The 14,040-nt window shown below is 52.5% G+C and overlaps 1 protein-coding gene across 1 annotated transcript; it reads left to right on the top strand.

Moving 5' to 3' along the window:
* The first annotated feature begins 48 nt into the window (after positions 1–48).
* GDF10 (growth differentiation factor 10) lies at positions 49–13,378 on the top strand. The gene is made up of 3 exons (XM_017885561.1): positions 49–802; positions 9,658–10,583; positions 12,395–13,378. Exons 1-3 carry the CDS (start codon positions 487–489, stop codon positions 12,584–12,586), a joined length of 1,434 nt encoding a protein of 477 aa, XP_017741050.1. The 5' UTR covers positions 49–486; the 3' UTR covers positions 12,587–13,378.
* Positions 13,379–14,040: the final 662 nt, after the last annotated feature.

The raw sequence follows: 14,040 nt of genomic DNA, 5'->3' as shown, positions 1-14,040 counted from the left end.
CCCCGGCGCGCGCACGCTGCTACACACGGGCGCACGCACACCGCAGCCGGGCCGGGGACGGCAGTGTCTGCGGCAGCCCCAGAGGTCCGGGGCGCGCAGCCGGGTCCCCTCTAGGGCGCCGCCGGCCGCCCCGCCCCGTCCCGCCCCGCCCCTCGAATCCGCCGGGTCGGGTGCGCAGTGGGCTGCAAACTTTCGCGGCGCGAGTCCGCCGAGGCAGCGCGCCGATTCGGGCTCGGTTTGGCTCTGCGCTGCTCCGGACGGCCGTGACCGTTGTCCGGGGGCTCGGGCCGCCGGTACCCACGGACCACGCGCCCGGCTGCCTGTTCCGCTAAGCCCCTCGCCCCGCGCGGAACCCGGTATCCAGCGCCCTGCTGTCAGGGCTCTCCCGGCGCGCCCTACTGCCGCGAGGTCAGTCCGCAACCTCCGGTGCGCCCGTGCTCGCCTTCCTCCTCCTGGACTTTGGCCCTTTGCTGCCCTCACCACGCCATGGCTCGTGTCCCCACTCGGACCAGCCAGGGCCCCGGACCCCAACTGCTGCCGCTGCTGCCGCTGTTTCTGCTGCTGTTCCGGGACGCGGCCGGCAGCCACAGGGCTCCCGCCTGGTCTGCACTGCCCGCAGCCGCAGACAGCCTGCAGGGGGACAGGGATCCCCAGCGGCCCCCTGGGGACGCGGCCGCCACGCTGGGCTCCGGCGCCCAGGACATGGTCGCTGTCCACATGCACAGGCTCTATGAGAAGTACAGCCGGCGGGGCGCGCGGCCGGGAGGGGGCAACACGGTCCGCAGCTTCAGGGCCAGGCTGGGTAAGTAGAGGGTGCCCCAGGACCCCTTCTCCTAATTCTCCACCTTCCTCACTTTTCTGTCTCCTCACCCGTGCACCTCTACTTTTCCTCTTCTAGTCAACGGGTGTGTGGTTCATTCATTCTTTCACTAATAATTCACTGATCTCTCCATGCCAGGCCCTGAACCTCCAGTGGGGCACCAAGAGTGGCACAGGGTGGCACAGAGGTCCTGCCCCTGGGGTGCTCCCACATTGCTGGACACCGACTACCCCATACACAAGGCTCTAAGCACAGAGTGGAAGAGGGGACATGGGCCAGGGGAGTATCCCTGTGATAGGGTCAATTATGTGGGCACTTTACAAATGAGGAGGGCACAGTCGGTGAACATAGGCAGCCCTGACAGAAGTTCCAGGCACTGGGCCCTGTTAGGAAGCAGGAGCCGCTAGCTGGTGGCAGCCATGGTTCCTGTGTCCAGGGAAGCAGAGTGGACTGAGAAGGGCCTGGGCTGCCCGGGATTGAGGACTTCCACACACTGGCATGAAGCGTTCAGACCACAGGGGTTTAAGGAAGAGCCCAGGGGCTTAGGCAGTGGGAACACTCTGCCTGTCTCCGGCCTTTGGCCCACCTTTCCACTTCCTCAGCCCCTTGGTTGGAGCTGGGCAGAGGGCACTTGCAGAGGCCCATGCTGCCCTGCTCTGAGAGCTCTTCCAGGCTCCTGCCTCAGCAACCTGCCAACCTTTGCAGGCCGTGGGTAGAGAGGGGCTGCAGAGGTGGTGAGAAGACCCTGGTTGTCATGGTGATTACTCCTGGTTGCAGAATAATGTTCCAGAAAATGTGGGTGGGGGTCTCCTGCAGCTCTGTAGAGGATGAGGCCATTCAACAGGAGAAAAATCTGCAGTCTACAGGCTCCCCTCCTGAGGGGGAGGGAAACAAGCCCAGCTGTGGGGCTAGACAGCCTGAGGTCAGATCTGTCACTGGCTGTGTGACTCAAGGTAACATCCATGGTCTCTCATAACCATGGAATGGGGAGCACCTGCCACAAAGAGGCCCCATGCCCTCCTCCTCTATTTAGCAAACTCACCAGGTCAGTGGCCCTGGGCTTCAGGCCAATTGGATCTAACTCCATCCTCACTCATAACTTTCTTGCACTATGTGGGGTCCATTTCTGGAGGAATATTATTAAATTTAGCCACTTAAGAATCATCTGTCATGAATATGACCTTGGGTAAATCACTAAAGCTATATGGACTTGAGTGTATTCATGGATAAAATGGACAAGGCTTGCCAGTATCTCTCCTGTGGGGTTGAAGGAAAGATGAAATGAGGTCATATGTATAAGCTCAGAGCCCAGCACCGGTCAGATTAACTGTTGATGTATGGGATTCCCCTGGGAGCACAAAGAATCATGCTAAGTGTTGTGTGTATTCCTGTGGGTTTAAACTTGACCTTGCCTCTCTATTACCTCAATCCTTGAAGCCTTGTAGTTGAGGAAGCAAGGCCAGCAGGGTCACTGCTGCAACACGAGTGAGCCTGCCCACTGAGCCCACCCACTTGCTGCAGCCAGGCATGGAGATGCCCGCTGTGTCATTCTGTTTTCACAGAAAGGGGGTAGTACAAGTAGCAGTGGAGTTCAGGATATTAATCTCAAAAAGGACCTGAAGACAGTGTCTCAAATCCAGCATTCCCATGTTACAGATAAGGAAACTGAGATTCAGGGGTTGTTCACAGTGGCAGGGGTTGGCACCTCCCATCTACCAAGCCATTGCTGTTCTCACCGTCACTCCCCACACCCTGTCATCTCCATCAGAGCTATGACCAGGGTCTGGGGGGTAGGGTGAAGCAGAGAAGCCTGGGAAATCAGGATTCTGGTAGTCTGGAGTGTCTGACACATCCCTCTTCTTTGGAAGCCTGAGGCACATTTGGGTGTGAATCCCAGCTGTACCAGCTACCAGTTGTGTGCTGTGGCACAGGTTAGTTTACCTCTCTGAGCATCAGTTTCCTGTAAAGTGAAGTGAAGAAGTGAGGATTAAATGGGCTAAGTAAGTTTTGTGCCTTGCATACAGTGGGGGCCCAGGCAGGTTGCTTGATCCTCCCCTCCCTTGATTCATCTAAGTGTTTCACGCCGAGCCCCTTGCCTGCCCTCAGATGTGCCTGCTTCCTGATCCAGTGACCTGTCTGAGGAGGTATGAGTTTGGGCAGGGACCCTTCTCTCGTACATTATGCCACCCATGTGGGAAACTTCAGCTCTGGTCTGAGAACATGCCAGTCTCAGCCTGCTCCCCAGTGGTGGGTCTCTGCTGCCTCAGTGGGGCAGCACCTCTTCCTGAACAACAAATGCCTCCATCCCCACAGCCTGTGGTACATAACTATACCTCCCCTGCCACCGGACAGCGCAGCTCAGCTGCCAAGTGCTGGCTGTGAGCTGGCCTGGTGGAGTCCAAATCCCAGTTCTGCGATCTGGGCAAGGGACTGAACTTGTCCATGACTCAGTTTTTTTCACTTCTAAAATGGAGCTAGTAATGCTTCCCTCCTTATATAATTTTTTTAATGGAAACTGAGATATGTCAAGTGCTTACACCATTCCTGACACATGTAAGTGTCAATGGTGTATTAACTCTTGCTGTTATTACACCAGCCACCCCTTCATTCCCTCCCTCATTGCTCCCTGAAATGCATTTTGTTCCTTATTAAATCTGCATCGGTGGAGAAAGCCTGTGAGCCTGACCCTAAGGGTTCAGGTTAGACCACCCCTAATTCCCACTGGATGACCTGTGTTTAAATGTAAGCTTTGTCACCTAACAATGTGATACTGAGTTGGTTTTCTTGAACTCTAAAATGAGAATAATACTACATACTCACCAGTCAAAAATGCCAAAATTCAAGTTTATTTCAGTTCCCCAAGTATTTCCTAAACACTTGGTTTGGTGGCAGATGCTATAAGCTCAGGGAACACCACAGATGCCCAGAAAAGCTCGTAAACTAGCAGGGCAGATCAAAGGAAGCAGCAGAATAGGGCAGCGGGTCTAGGAGGTGCCATATAGGAAGGAAGGCAGGGGTGCTGCAGGAGCCCAAGGGCGCACTGACCTGGCAGGGACAGGGCCTCTGGGTGGGACCAGGAAAGCCTTCCCAGAGCAAGCCAGGCCCCAGCCACTTTGAAGGGCAGGTGGGGCTTAGCCAGTTACAGAAGTGAAGCTGTCCACTGTGTTCAGAGACTGCCAGGAGTTTGGTTTTAATGATAACGCAAGGAGAGAAAGGCAGGAGATGGAGGCAGACAAATAGGTTGCAAGCAGGCTGTGGAGAGCCATGAGGATTATGAATTTGTTCCCCCATAGGCAATGGGGCAATATACAATGTGCATGCATGAGGGAGAGAAGGAAGGAGCCAGGGAGAGAGAGAAGAAGGGAGGGGAGAGAGAAAGGAGAGAGGGAGAGAGAGGGAGGAAGAGGAGGGACTGCAGGGGAAAAGAGGGATAAAGGAGAAAAAGTGAGAGATTATAAATAAATGCATGCTTATTGGGGAAAATCTGGAAATTATAGAAGATCACAGTAAAGAACATAAGTCATCCCTAATCACAGCCAGATATAACCAGAATTGTTAGCATGATATTTTGGTAGAATCATTCCAGCCATATCTGTCTGTCTGTCTATCTATCCATCTATCTATCTATCTCTGCACTATCTATCTATATCTCCACTGTTTTGCCCTTGTATGTAAGATATATATGGATACATGAATATATTTGAGATATATATGTGAGATATATATATATGTGAGATATACGTGGATATATCTTTTATGGATTATATTGTCAGCATGCAGGTAAAACTTGCAGGTATTTCCATTTGCAATTACTTTTTTTCATTACTGGTCATCTTGAGCTTTTCCCCATGCCTGCTGGCCATTTGCAATTTTTCCTGTGGAAACTACCTCCTTGTATGGGAGTTTCTTTCTCCTACTGATATGCAAAGGTTCTTTACATAGTAAGGATCTTAACCTTTCACCTTTAATAGACAATTTGCTTTTGAGGCATGAGTGTGATGTAAGAGGCAACAAAGTTCTGGGACCACTGTTGTGGTTGAGCTGGAGCCCTGAACGCAGGGTGGAAAGTTGCTGTGTTCAGGATGATTGTGTAGAAACAGGAAGCAGAGCAAACAGGGCCTGGAGATTGGTTAAAAGCAGGAGGGGGAGAGGCAAAAGAGTTATCAGGTTCCTGCTGTAGGGGCTGGAAGGGAAGTGAGGCCTCCCACTGGGCAGGAGGTCAGAGAGCAAGGGTGTGGTGCCCTGAGGGTGGCAGTAGCTCCTGAGGCCACAACTGTTCTGAGCCTCTACTGGGTGCCAGGCACAGTGCTGTTGGTGCGCTCTGCAGAGATGATCTCACAATAACTTTTGGAGGTGCAAATACTCTCTCCAGTGTATGGGTGAGGAAACTGAGGCACAAAGTGCTTCCATGACTTGCCTGAGGCCTCACAGCTAGTAAGGAATGCAAGCAGGAGTTGAACCTCAACCCTAGAGCCTGCATGGAAACGGGCACTAAATACTAAATCCGTGTTAGTTCCCTGCTCTTCTCTGCAGCACCGTCTGGCCCACCGCCCTTTCCCACCGCCCCTTCCTCCAGCTTCTGTTGGCGCGGGCATCGAAGCCCAGCGTTCTCACTGATTGCCCTGGTGGCTGTTTGAGGGGCAATGGGTGAAGGGACAGATGTCCAAAGTGTCTTGGAATCATTTTATATAGGGCAGAGCATCTGAGGGGCTGCTCTTGGCCTGAGAGTTGACCAGCAGTGGGGCTGGACAGACCTTTGGGTGTCCCTTCCCCCAGGACCATCCCTTCCCCAGGACCATCCCTTCCCCAGGACCATCCCTTCCCCAGGACCAAAATCCCTTCCCCAGTACCATCCCCACTGCCCTCAGGAAGGAGGCTGAGTGCCCAGCAAAGTGGACCTGGTCACACTTCTGAGAATTCCCAAGAGCCACTGAGAGATCAGCTTGTCTAAATAAAGTCAGTCTTTCCCTTCTTAGGGAGTCAGAACTCAAAAATACCAAAATAATGACCTCTGTTTGCAAAACATGCTGCAGTTCACAGCACGTGATCTTTGTCCATTAGCGCTTAGGCAGATCATGAACATATCCAGAACACATGGAGGAGCAAAAGGCATGAGCTTGGGGTCACACAGAGCTGGGTACAAGCCCTGACTCCACCCCTTGCCAGCTGTGTGACTTTAGACAAATTGCATACCCTCTCTGAAGTTTCAGCTCTTTGTCCACAGAATGAATGACCCCTCCCTACTCTCCTCATGGTGAAAATGACGAATCAAGCATGCAGAACACTCCACATAGGACCAAGCACATACACTTGGAGCTCAGAATGTCATAATTAATAAACAATTTTGTTCCAATTTAAAGATGAGAACAATGAGGCTCAAGGGGAAGTCTGGCTAAAGATCTGGCTACCCGCTGTCTCCATTTGGATTTGCGTCGTCAGCTGCATCTTTGTAAAGAATTGGGATTTCTTGATTTCTTAAGGCTGTGGTTACTGCACTCTAGGGCAGCATGCCAGGAACCCCCAGTGTTAACTGAAGTTAACAGACTTTTCTCTTGTCCCCACTTGGGCAGGATTTGCACAGACAATCTCATTCAACATGCATCTCTGAGCTCCAACTGTCACCTAAGCCTTATGCTGAGGTCTAGTGGTGCAGTAGTGAATAAAACTGGCAGTGTCCCTGTCCTGTTAAGAGTTTATGTTTTAGGAAGATAAGAGCAATAAATCAGTATACAGCAGGATGCCAGGAAGTGCTCTGAAGGCCAGTGAAGCAGGGGCAGACAGAGTGATGGGGCTGTTGTCCAGCCACGGGAGCCCAGGGGACCCATTGCGGGAGGTTCCATTTGAGCAGATACCTGAAGAGGTTGAGTGGTGCTGGTGGATGGGAAACCATGAAGGTGGAAGGAAGCGTGAGGCACAGTCCTGAGACGAAAGCCACACGTTGGAAGGACAAGAAGGCCAGTGTGACAGGGGCAGAAGGGAGGGATTGGACTGGGGATTGGAGATAAAGTTGCAGAGGTAGGCAGGCCAGATCAAGTAAGGCCTTGCTAAGGTGTTTTTATTTGGGGGCAATGGAGGGCTCCGAGCTTGGGGGTGACCTGTGATGGAATGCACCCAGCACACCAGGGGCCTTGATTGGACAGTGCTCTATAAAACTGTGACATGAGGAGACACTGAAGATGGGCGTCTTTGTCATTACCAGTCTGTCTCCCCTCTAGGCTGAATTCCTCCTGCGCAACTTTGTTATGACCCTGGTCAGCCCAACTTAGCCCAGAGTAGGAGTTTTGCAAATGTTTATTAGGAAAACAAAGAGAAGAAGAGGAAGAAAGAAAGGAAAGGAGGGTGGATAGAAAAGGGGAAAGAGGGGAAGAAAACAGAGAAGGGAGGAAGACAGAGAAGAAAGCAAAGAGAAAAGACATGAATCACAGGGCACCAGCACACATCAAAGGAAATAATGACTTTCCTTCGGAGCTTCTTTGTTATGGCCTGGGCTTGGCTAAACTGAGAGATTTCTGGTTGAGGTCCCTTCTCTGAGCCACAGCCTGGAGCCCCCTGCACTGCGTACATGCAGGCACATCCAGAGAGAGGACCAGCCTGTGGCCCCTCATGCACTGGTGCTGGGGGTGACCCATCTTGTCCCCAGCAGCCCCCAGCAGGGAGGGTCTTCACGGAGCAGGCTGCCCACTGAGAGTTGAGCTCCCTCTGGCAGGAGGCATTCAAGTCACATGGAGGTAGAGCTTATACCCTTTTGCATAACCTCAAAGGTTCCTCCCCACTGTGAAGCTGCTAGCAGAGCAATGGAGGAGTTGAGACTTGAACTAGATCAAAGAAAAGCAAGGTGCTGTGTTGGCTGGGTTGCAGCTCAGGTATTTGGATCAGTGAATGCAAGGTACCCCAGTTGATGGAGGGGAGCTTGCTCTGCCAGCCTTGGTCCTTCAGACTCAAGTGGCAGAAAGCACATTTGGGGGCACCTCCTTTGTGCCTGGCACTTCACTAAGCTGTTTCTGTGATCTTCCAGACAATCCTCTATGTGAGATAGAGGCTGTTGTCCCTGTGAGGCAGATGGGGAAAGCAAGGTTCAGGGCGTGGCCCCACTGAGTCCTGGGAGCTTGGTTCCTAGGGCATTTTCTTAGCTTGGGGGTGGGGTTGCAGCATTATTGGTGAACTTTCACCCCATCCATAGGTCAACCCCAGATGCTGCAGATGCACAGCCACTAGCACCAGAGTGAGCTGTCAGCTGCCACTGACTTCCCAAACTTCCCTGATGGCCAGAGCCCCCTGGAGTGCTGATTAAAATGTGGAAGTCATTGTCATGCAGTCAAGGCTACATGCTTGGGGAAGTGAGGTTCAAATGTGCATATGGACCCTGGGCTGCTGCTTATGTGTGGAGCATGTTGAGGGGCTGCGACACTGTCCTGGCAGGTTTATTGTGAGGATTAAATAAGGTAATGGCTTCAGTGTCACCTGAGCCTTTACTGGCATTTATTTATCAGGCCCTCCATAGATGTGCTTCTCTGTTTCTTCCCGCTCATAGTCCCTTAAGAGTATGTGAACAATCCCAGTTGAATTATGCCTTCTTCCCAACAGAAACAAAGAAGAGAAAGCAGAATATTTCTGCTAAAAAAAAAAAAAAAAAAAATCCCTGCAGATCCTGTAGGTACAGGGGTCAGAGAGGTGTGTCCCCGATCCACGCCCCTGGAGAGCCCAGTGTCCCCCACACACACTTCCCGGGCTTGGGAGCTGTGCTCCTCTCCAGACATTCCCCAGCAGAAGGACACTTGGTTGTCAGGAAATGAAGCAGTGGGAAGGAGAAAGCCCGCCTGACCTCTCTGGTGTCCTGTTAGTGTGCAGCATCCTAGGGAGGCACCAGGAAAGACTCGCCACTCTTCAGAAGCCTAGAGCGGACTTGGCCATTTGAGAACATTAGACAATTCAAACCTGACATGATACTCATGCTGCTGCCAAGGTTGGGGCAGCTTCCTGGAACTGCTGACGCGGCTATGCTGCTCTGGTGCCCTGGGGAACACCTGCTTCCACCAGACAAATAGGAAGGAGTGGCCGGCAGCCCCAGGGAAGGCTGAGTTGGAGCATTCTTGAACCGAGTTGCAGATGTAATGGTTGAGACCTCCCGGTCTTTACCTGGACCTTGGAGATTTAGTCAAGTTGCCTTGTGTAATCCTGATATTGCTCTTTTCTTTTTAAAACAATCTTAAAAGTCCTCAGGCAGAACAAAGAGCAGATGCCTCCATGGCTGTATTTTTGATCCCAGTTTCCCTTAGGAGGTGCTCAAAAAGCATGAGCGTTTATTTCGTCTCTTTTGGAAGAATGTTTGGGTTTAATGTGATGTGTATTTAATGATTGCATTTAAAAACTGATGGCATAAATAGAGGGCTGTGCAAATACAGGAGGGGCTGCCTTGATGCAGGGCTTGGACCCAACCCAAGCCGTCCTGAGCACTTAATGAAGGTGTCAGTGACATTTGTTCATTTGTGCATGCAGAGACAGTAGAGGGCAGGGGGAGCGAACAGCAGCTTTGGAGTCCAGCAGGCCTGAGGGCCTCCCTGTCTGCTCCTGTTTCTTTGTTGTTGCTTCTTTTTGTTGTTGTTTGCTATGGGATATTGACAATCTCAACCTTAATTCCTCACCTGTGCACTGAGGATTGCAAAGGGCGCCCTCATCAGTTTAATGTGAGGATTACACGAAATGAGGGAGGCAAAACGTGGGAGGAGGAGGGTCCTGAAAGTGTGGATCTGTGGGCGTTGCTCCTCCAGCCCTGGGTGGGAGACCCTCAGGAGCACTAGCGAGAACTTCACAGCCTGTGGTCTCTCCTTCCCTCACAGAAGTGGTCGACCAGAAGGCCGTGTATTTCTTCAACCTGACTTCCATGCAGGACTCGGAAGAGATCCTTATGGCCACTTTCCACTTCTACTCAGAGCCTCCTCGGTGGCCCCGAGCGCTCGAGGTGCTATGCAAGCCGCGGGCCAAGAACGCTTCAGGGCGCTCGCTGCCCCTGGGCCCGCCCGCACGCCAGCACCTGCTCTTCCGCAGCCTCTCGCAGAACACGGCCACACAGGGGCTACTCCGTGGGGCCATGGCCCTGTCGCCCCCGCCGCGCGGCCTGTGGCAGGCCAAGGACATCTCCCCCATCGTCAAGGCGGCCCGCCGGGATGGCGAGCTGCTCCTCTCCGCCCAGCTGGATTCTGAGGAGAGGGACCTGGGGATGCCCCGGCCCAGCCCCTATGCGCCCTACATCCTCGTCTACGCCAACGACCTGGCCATCTCGGAGCCCAATAGCGTGGCGGTGACGTTGCAGAGATATGACCCCTTCCCTGCCGGAGACCCCGAGCCCCACACAGCCCCCAACAGCTCAGCGGACCCCCGCGTGCGCCGAGCCGCGCAGGCCACAGGGCCCCTCCAGGACAACGAGCTGCCGGGGCTGGATGAGAGGCCGCCTCGCGCCCACGCGCAGCACTTCCACAAGCACCAGCTATGGCCCAGCCCCTTCCGGGCGCTGAAACCCCGGCCAGGACGCAAAGACCGCAGGAAGAAGGGCCAGGAGGTGTTCATGGCCTCCTCGCAGGTGCTGGACTTCGACGAGAAGACAATGCAGAAGGCCCGGAGGAAGCAGTGGGACGAGCCGAGGGTGTGCTCCCGGAGGTACCTGAAGGTGGACTTCACAGACATCGGCTGGAATGAGTGGATAATCTCACCGAAATTTTTCGATGCTTACTACTGCGCGGGAGCCTGTGAGTTCCCCATGCCTAAGGTAGGGTTTTTTCGGCCTTTTGTCAGATTCTAAGGCTCAGCTCTGCAGTTCCTCAGCCTGCAGGACTTCTGTTTCCCCATCTGCGAAATGGGAATAACAGTACCTCCTATCTATTCCAGGCAGGAAATAGGTAGACATACCTATTTGTGAGTTTGGCTGTGTTTTTTGAAGTATTGACTTGGTTGAGTTGGGACTTTAAAATCAGAACATTCTTTTGAAAAGCAGGAGAATCCATCTCTTTAGAAACGCATCTCCACATAGCAACTATCTGCAGAGGTTGAGTAGATGCTGCTTCCTGTACACAGGGCAGGTCCCAGAAGCTCCATCCTCACCAAGGCTCTCATTTCTGTTCCCAGCCTGGACCCCAGGGTGTGGTGATCTGTGACCAGCACAGTGCTTGCCTCAGCGGCTCTCCCACTGTAGACTCCCTCCTCCTTGCAGCTCCGGGCAGGAATCCACAGGGAATAGGCCTTCACTATGCACGGGGTCTGCAGGACACACAGCACTGGGCTGTTCTGTCTGTTGCGCCAACCTAAGGCTTTCCAATTCTCACCTTCGCTCCAGCCTGGGCTGTGACTGAGTCCATGCCTGTTCCCGCAGCCTGCCCTGCAGCAGCCTGGCTGTCTGTGATGTCAGCCCTGGGCACTCAGCACATAGTTTCTTCCTGATTAGTTACTCTGCCCAGGGCACGTCATGCCTTTCCCTCCCAGAAAAGAAAGTCAGTGCATAAATCCAATTTGAACTTAAATAAATCAGCCAGCTGGGGAAGTCCAGACCCAGACATGGGGCAGCAGTAATGTGTTTGGGAATTAAGTGGCTTCTCCTCAAAACCGTGGATGTGCAAGAGGGAGGGAGATGCCTGACAGAGAGACAGGACCTGCTTAAAGGGTCTAGCAAAGACCCAGGCAGATGCAAGCCCAGAACCCTGAAGGCTTGCAGCTGGTTGGCCATGTGCTTAACTTATCACCTGGCTTGCTGCCTCCCCACCTTCCAGGACACCAGCCAGAATGTTGCAAATGCAGGTGTCCCTACCCTGCTCCCCTCCCACTACCCCAACACAGGAGGGCTTCCTCCTCAACTGTACTACATATAAAAATCTCTGTTTGGCTGGTGATGCACTGAAGTGGATGACCTGGTTGGTTCATCTTGTCAGAGGTGGGCACAGTTTTCCAGGCCAGCTCACTTTCTAACTGGGAGTCTTGATCAAGTTACTCAGTCATTTTAAGCCTCAGTGTCTTCCCAGTAAAGTCCAGGTAATACCCCATAAAATTGCTAAGCTGACAAAAAACGGGGTGATGCAGGGAGAGCAGCCCCTAGGAAATGTGAGTGTCCAGCCTGTCACACTGCCACGCATATGCCAGGCCTTCCCTTCAGTGGCAAGAGCACGACCTCGTGGGAAGCATGCCTGCCCTCCTCAGACTGCGAGATCAGGGCTGTGCTGGCATCTCGCTGTGTTTTCCCTCTGGGCAGCTTCTGCCTGCTTCCTGGTGCTCTGCGGGGATGTGTGACACTCAGGCGCCCCCATGTGGCCCTGCCGTGTTGGGGACACAGCATGCCTCAGGGAAGCCAATGGGCAGGAAGGCCTGGGGCCTCTTGGAGACCTCAGCCTGGGACTCAGCATACATCTGATTTTAGAGGAATTGTGTGCCCCGCCTTGGGATCTCATCCATTCCTCTAGGTGGATGCCTGTTCTATGGCCTCAGCCGGGGAACAACAGCAGAGCAGTATGGCCTGGGACTGTGAGGACAGCATGGGTGGGTGGATGGGTGAGGGCAGAGCTGAGGTAACCCTACTCCTTTCCTGCCTTGCAGATCGTTCGTCCATCCAACCATGCCACCATCCAGAGCATTGTCAGGGCTGTGGGCATAGTCCCTGGCATCCCAGAGCCCTGCTGTGTTCCCGATAAGATGAACTCCCTCGGGGTCCTCTTCCTGGATGAGAACCGGAATGTGGTTCTGAAGGTGTACCCCAACATGTCCGTGGACACCTGTGCCTGCCGGTGAGACCACTCCAGGGTGGAAAGAAGCCACGCCCAGCAGAGCCGCCTTCTCAGAGCCTTCTGCAGCCAGGACTTAACTTGTGGTGCAGCTGTAGACACAGAGCAGAGCTCATGAGCAACATCACTGGTGCCCAGAGAGAGCTGTCCGCCAGTGCATCATTTGAGGGTCTTTCATTGCTAGTGACTAGCCCCTTAAATGCCAGCCTGAGTCCCTGAAGGAATCTGGGAATTAGCCCTGGCCTGAAAGTGGCCCATCATTCATACCCACTGTTCTGAAGGCTTGAAAAGAAAACATATCCACAACATTGGCTGATGTGATCATCATCTCATGACTGAGCAAGAAGACTATGCAAAGCTCAGAGCGCTCGCTCCCTGCCCACGGAAAGAACTCTATTTAAATGCTCAGTTCAGAACACTTTGGGCCACATAGTCATTTTGGAAAACAGGATAATCGTGGTGTAAATGGGTGTTTCCTTTCAAATTTCACTGCAGAGCTTTTATTCATACGGTATGCACATGTAACCAATGTTGGTTTCTTTTTCTTAATATATGTATTTTATTTTAAAACAAAAAAGGAGGGCGTTGACACCATTCCCCAGAGAGATAGTCATGCTGAGTGTGGGTTGTTTAAACATGCATATTGAAATAACACATATAGTAACGTGGGAATACTAAAAAATAACCAAGATTTTATATTTTTGTAAATTATACTTTCTATACTGTAGATTGTGTATGTTATGTGTTTTTATGGAAAGCTAATAAATTAAAGGTACAGTGGTATCTTGAAAAACTTAATGTCACCCATTTCAAAATCTCACTGACTCCCCATCTGTAAGTACACCATCTGGTGGTTGCTGGGGACTCAGCCTCTTTTAGGGTCACTAGAGTCCCCTAGGCCATCTGCATACTCTCTGGTGCCCATCCCAGGCTCCAGAAACCCAGACTTTCCCATGCCTTCCAGGGGCCTGTCCCACCACTGGTTCCTGCAAACCCAACCTAGGCTGATGTCGAGAATGGACATGGGCCCAGACAGAGACAGTGGCCTCTCGGGGTTTCCCCTCATCCCTAGCCTCAGGGACATTGATAGATTGGGAGGTACCTGGGATGTTTAAAGGAGCATCTATGGTTGCCTGGTCAGAGATCTTTTACTTCTGATAATTCATGGAGCAAGAGATTCAATATAAGTAGGGGTCTCTCCTGAGGTCCAAGGACTCATGAGGAAGTGGATGGGCCATGTGGTCTTCTGCACCTGCTTCTCCTTAGCTTGTGTGTAGAAGGGTCACCCAGCAGCCCTGTTCCCAAATAGCCACCCCAAATTGTTACCTTATGCCCTTCATTTATATTGCCTTACGATGGAGTGCCTGAAGCTGCTTAACCAGCATTTCTGAAAGAGAATCTGGATCCAATTTGAGACAGGTGTATATATAGCAGTCCCATCAGCTGGGACCTACAGATGAC

This window comes from Rhinopithecus bieti, unplaced genomic scaffold (genome assembly GCF_001698545.2).
Source record: "Rhinopithecus bieti isolate Rb0 unplaced genomic scaffold, ASM169854v2 scaffold_15143, whole genome shotgun sequence".
Taxonomy (NCBI): Eukaryota; Metazoa; Chordata; class Mammalia; order Primates; family Cercopithecidae; genus Rhinopithecus; species Rhinopithecus bieti.
The sequence above is the reverse complement of the archived record's forward strand: the minus strand, read 5'-3'. Positions and strand labels throughout refer to the sequence as shown.

Bases quoted from the DNA above. Each gene is read 5' to 3' on its own strand.
- GDF10 (XM_017885561.1), top strand. From the start codon at position 487: ATGGCTCGTGTCCCCACTCGGACCAGCCAGGGCCCCGGACCCCAACTG. The intron at 803-9,657 runs GTAAGTAGAGGG...CTTCCCTCACAG, and splicing joins CAGCTTCAGGGCCAGGCTGG to AAGTGGTCGACCAGAAGGCC. The intron at 10,584-12,394 runs GTAGGGTTTTTT...CCTGCCTTGCAG, and splicing joins GTGAGTTCCCCATGCCTAAG to ATCGTTCGTCCATCCAACCA.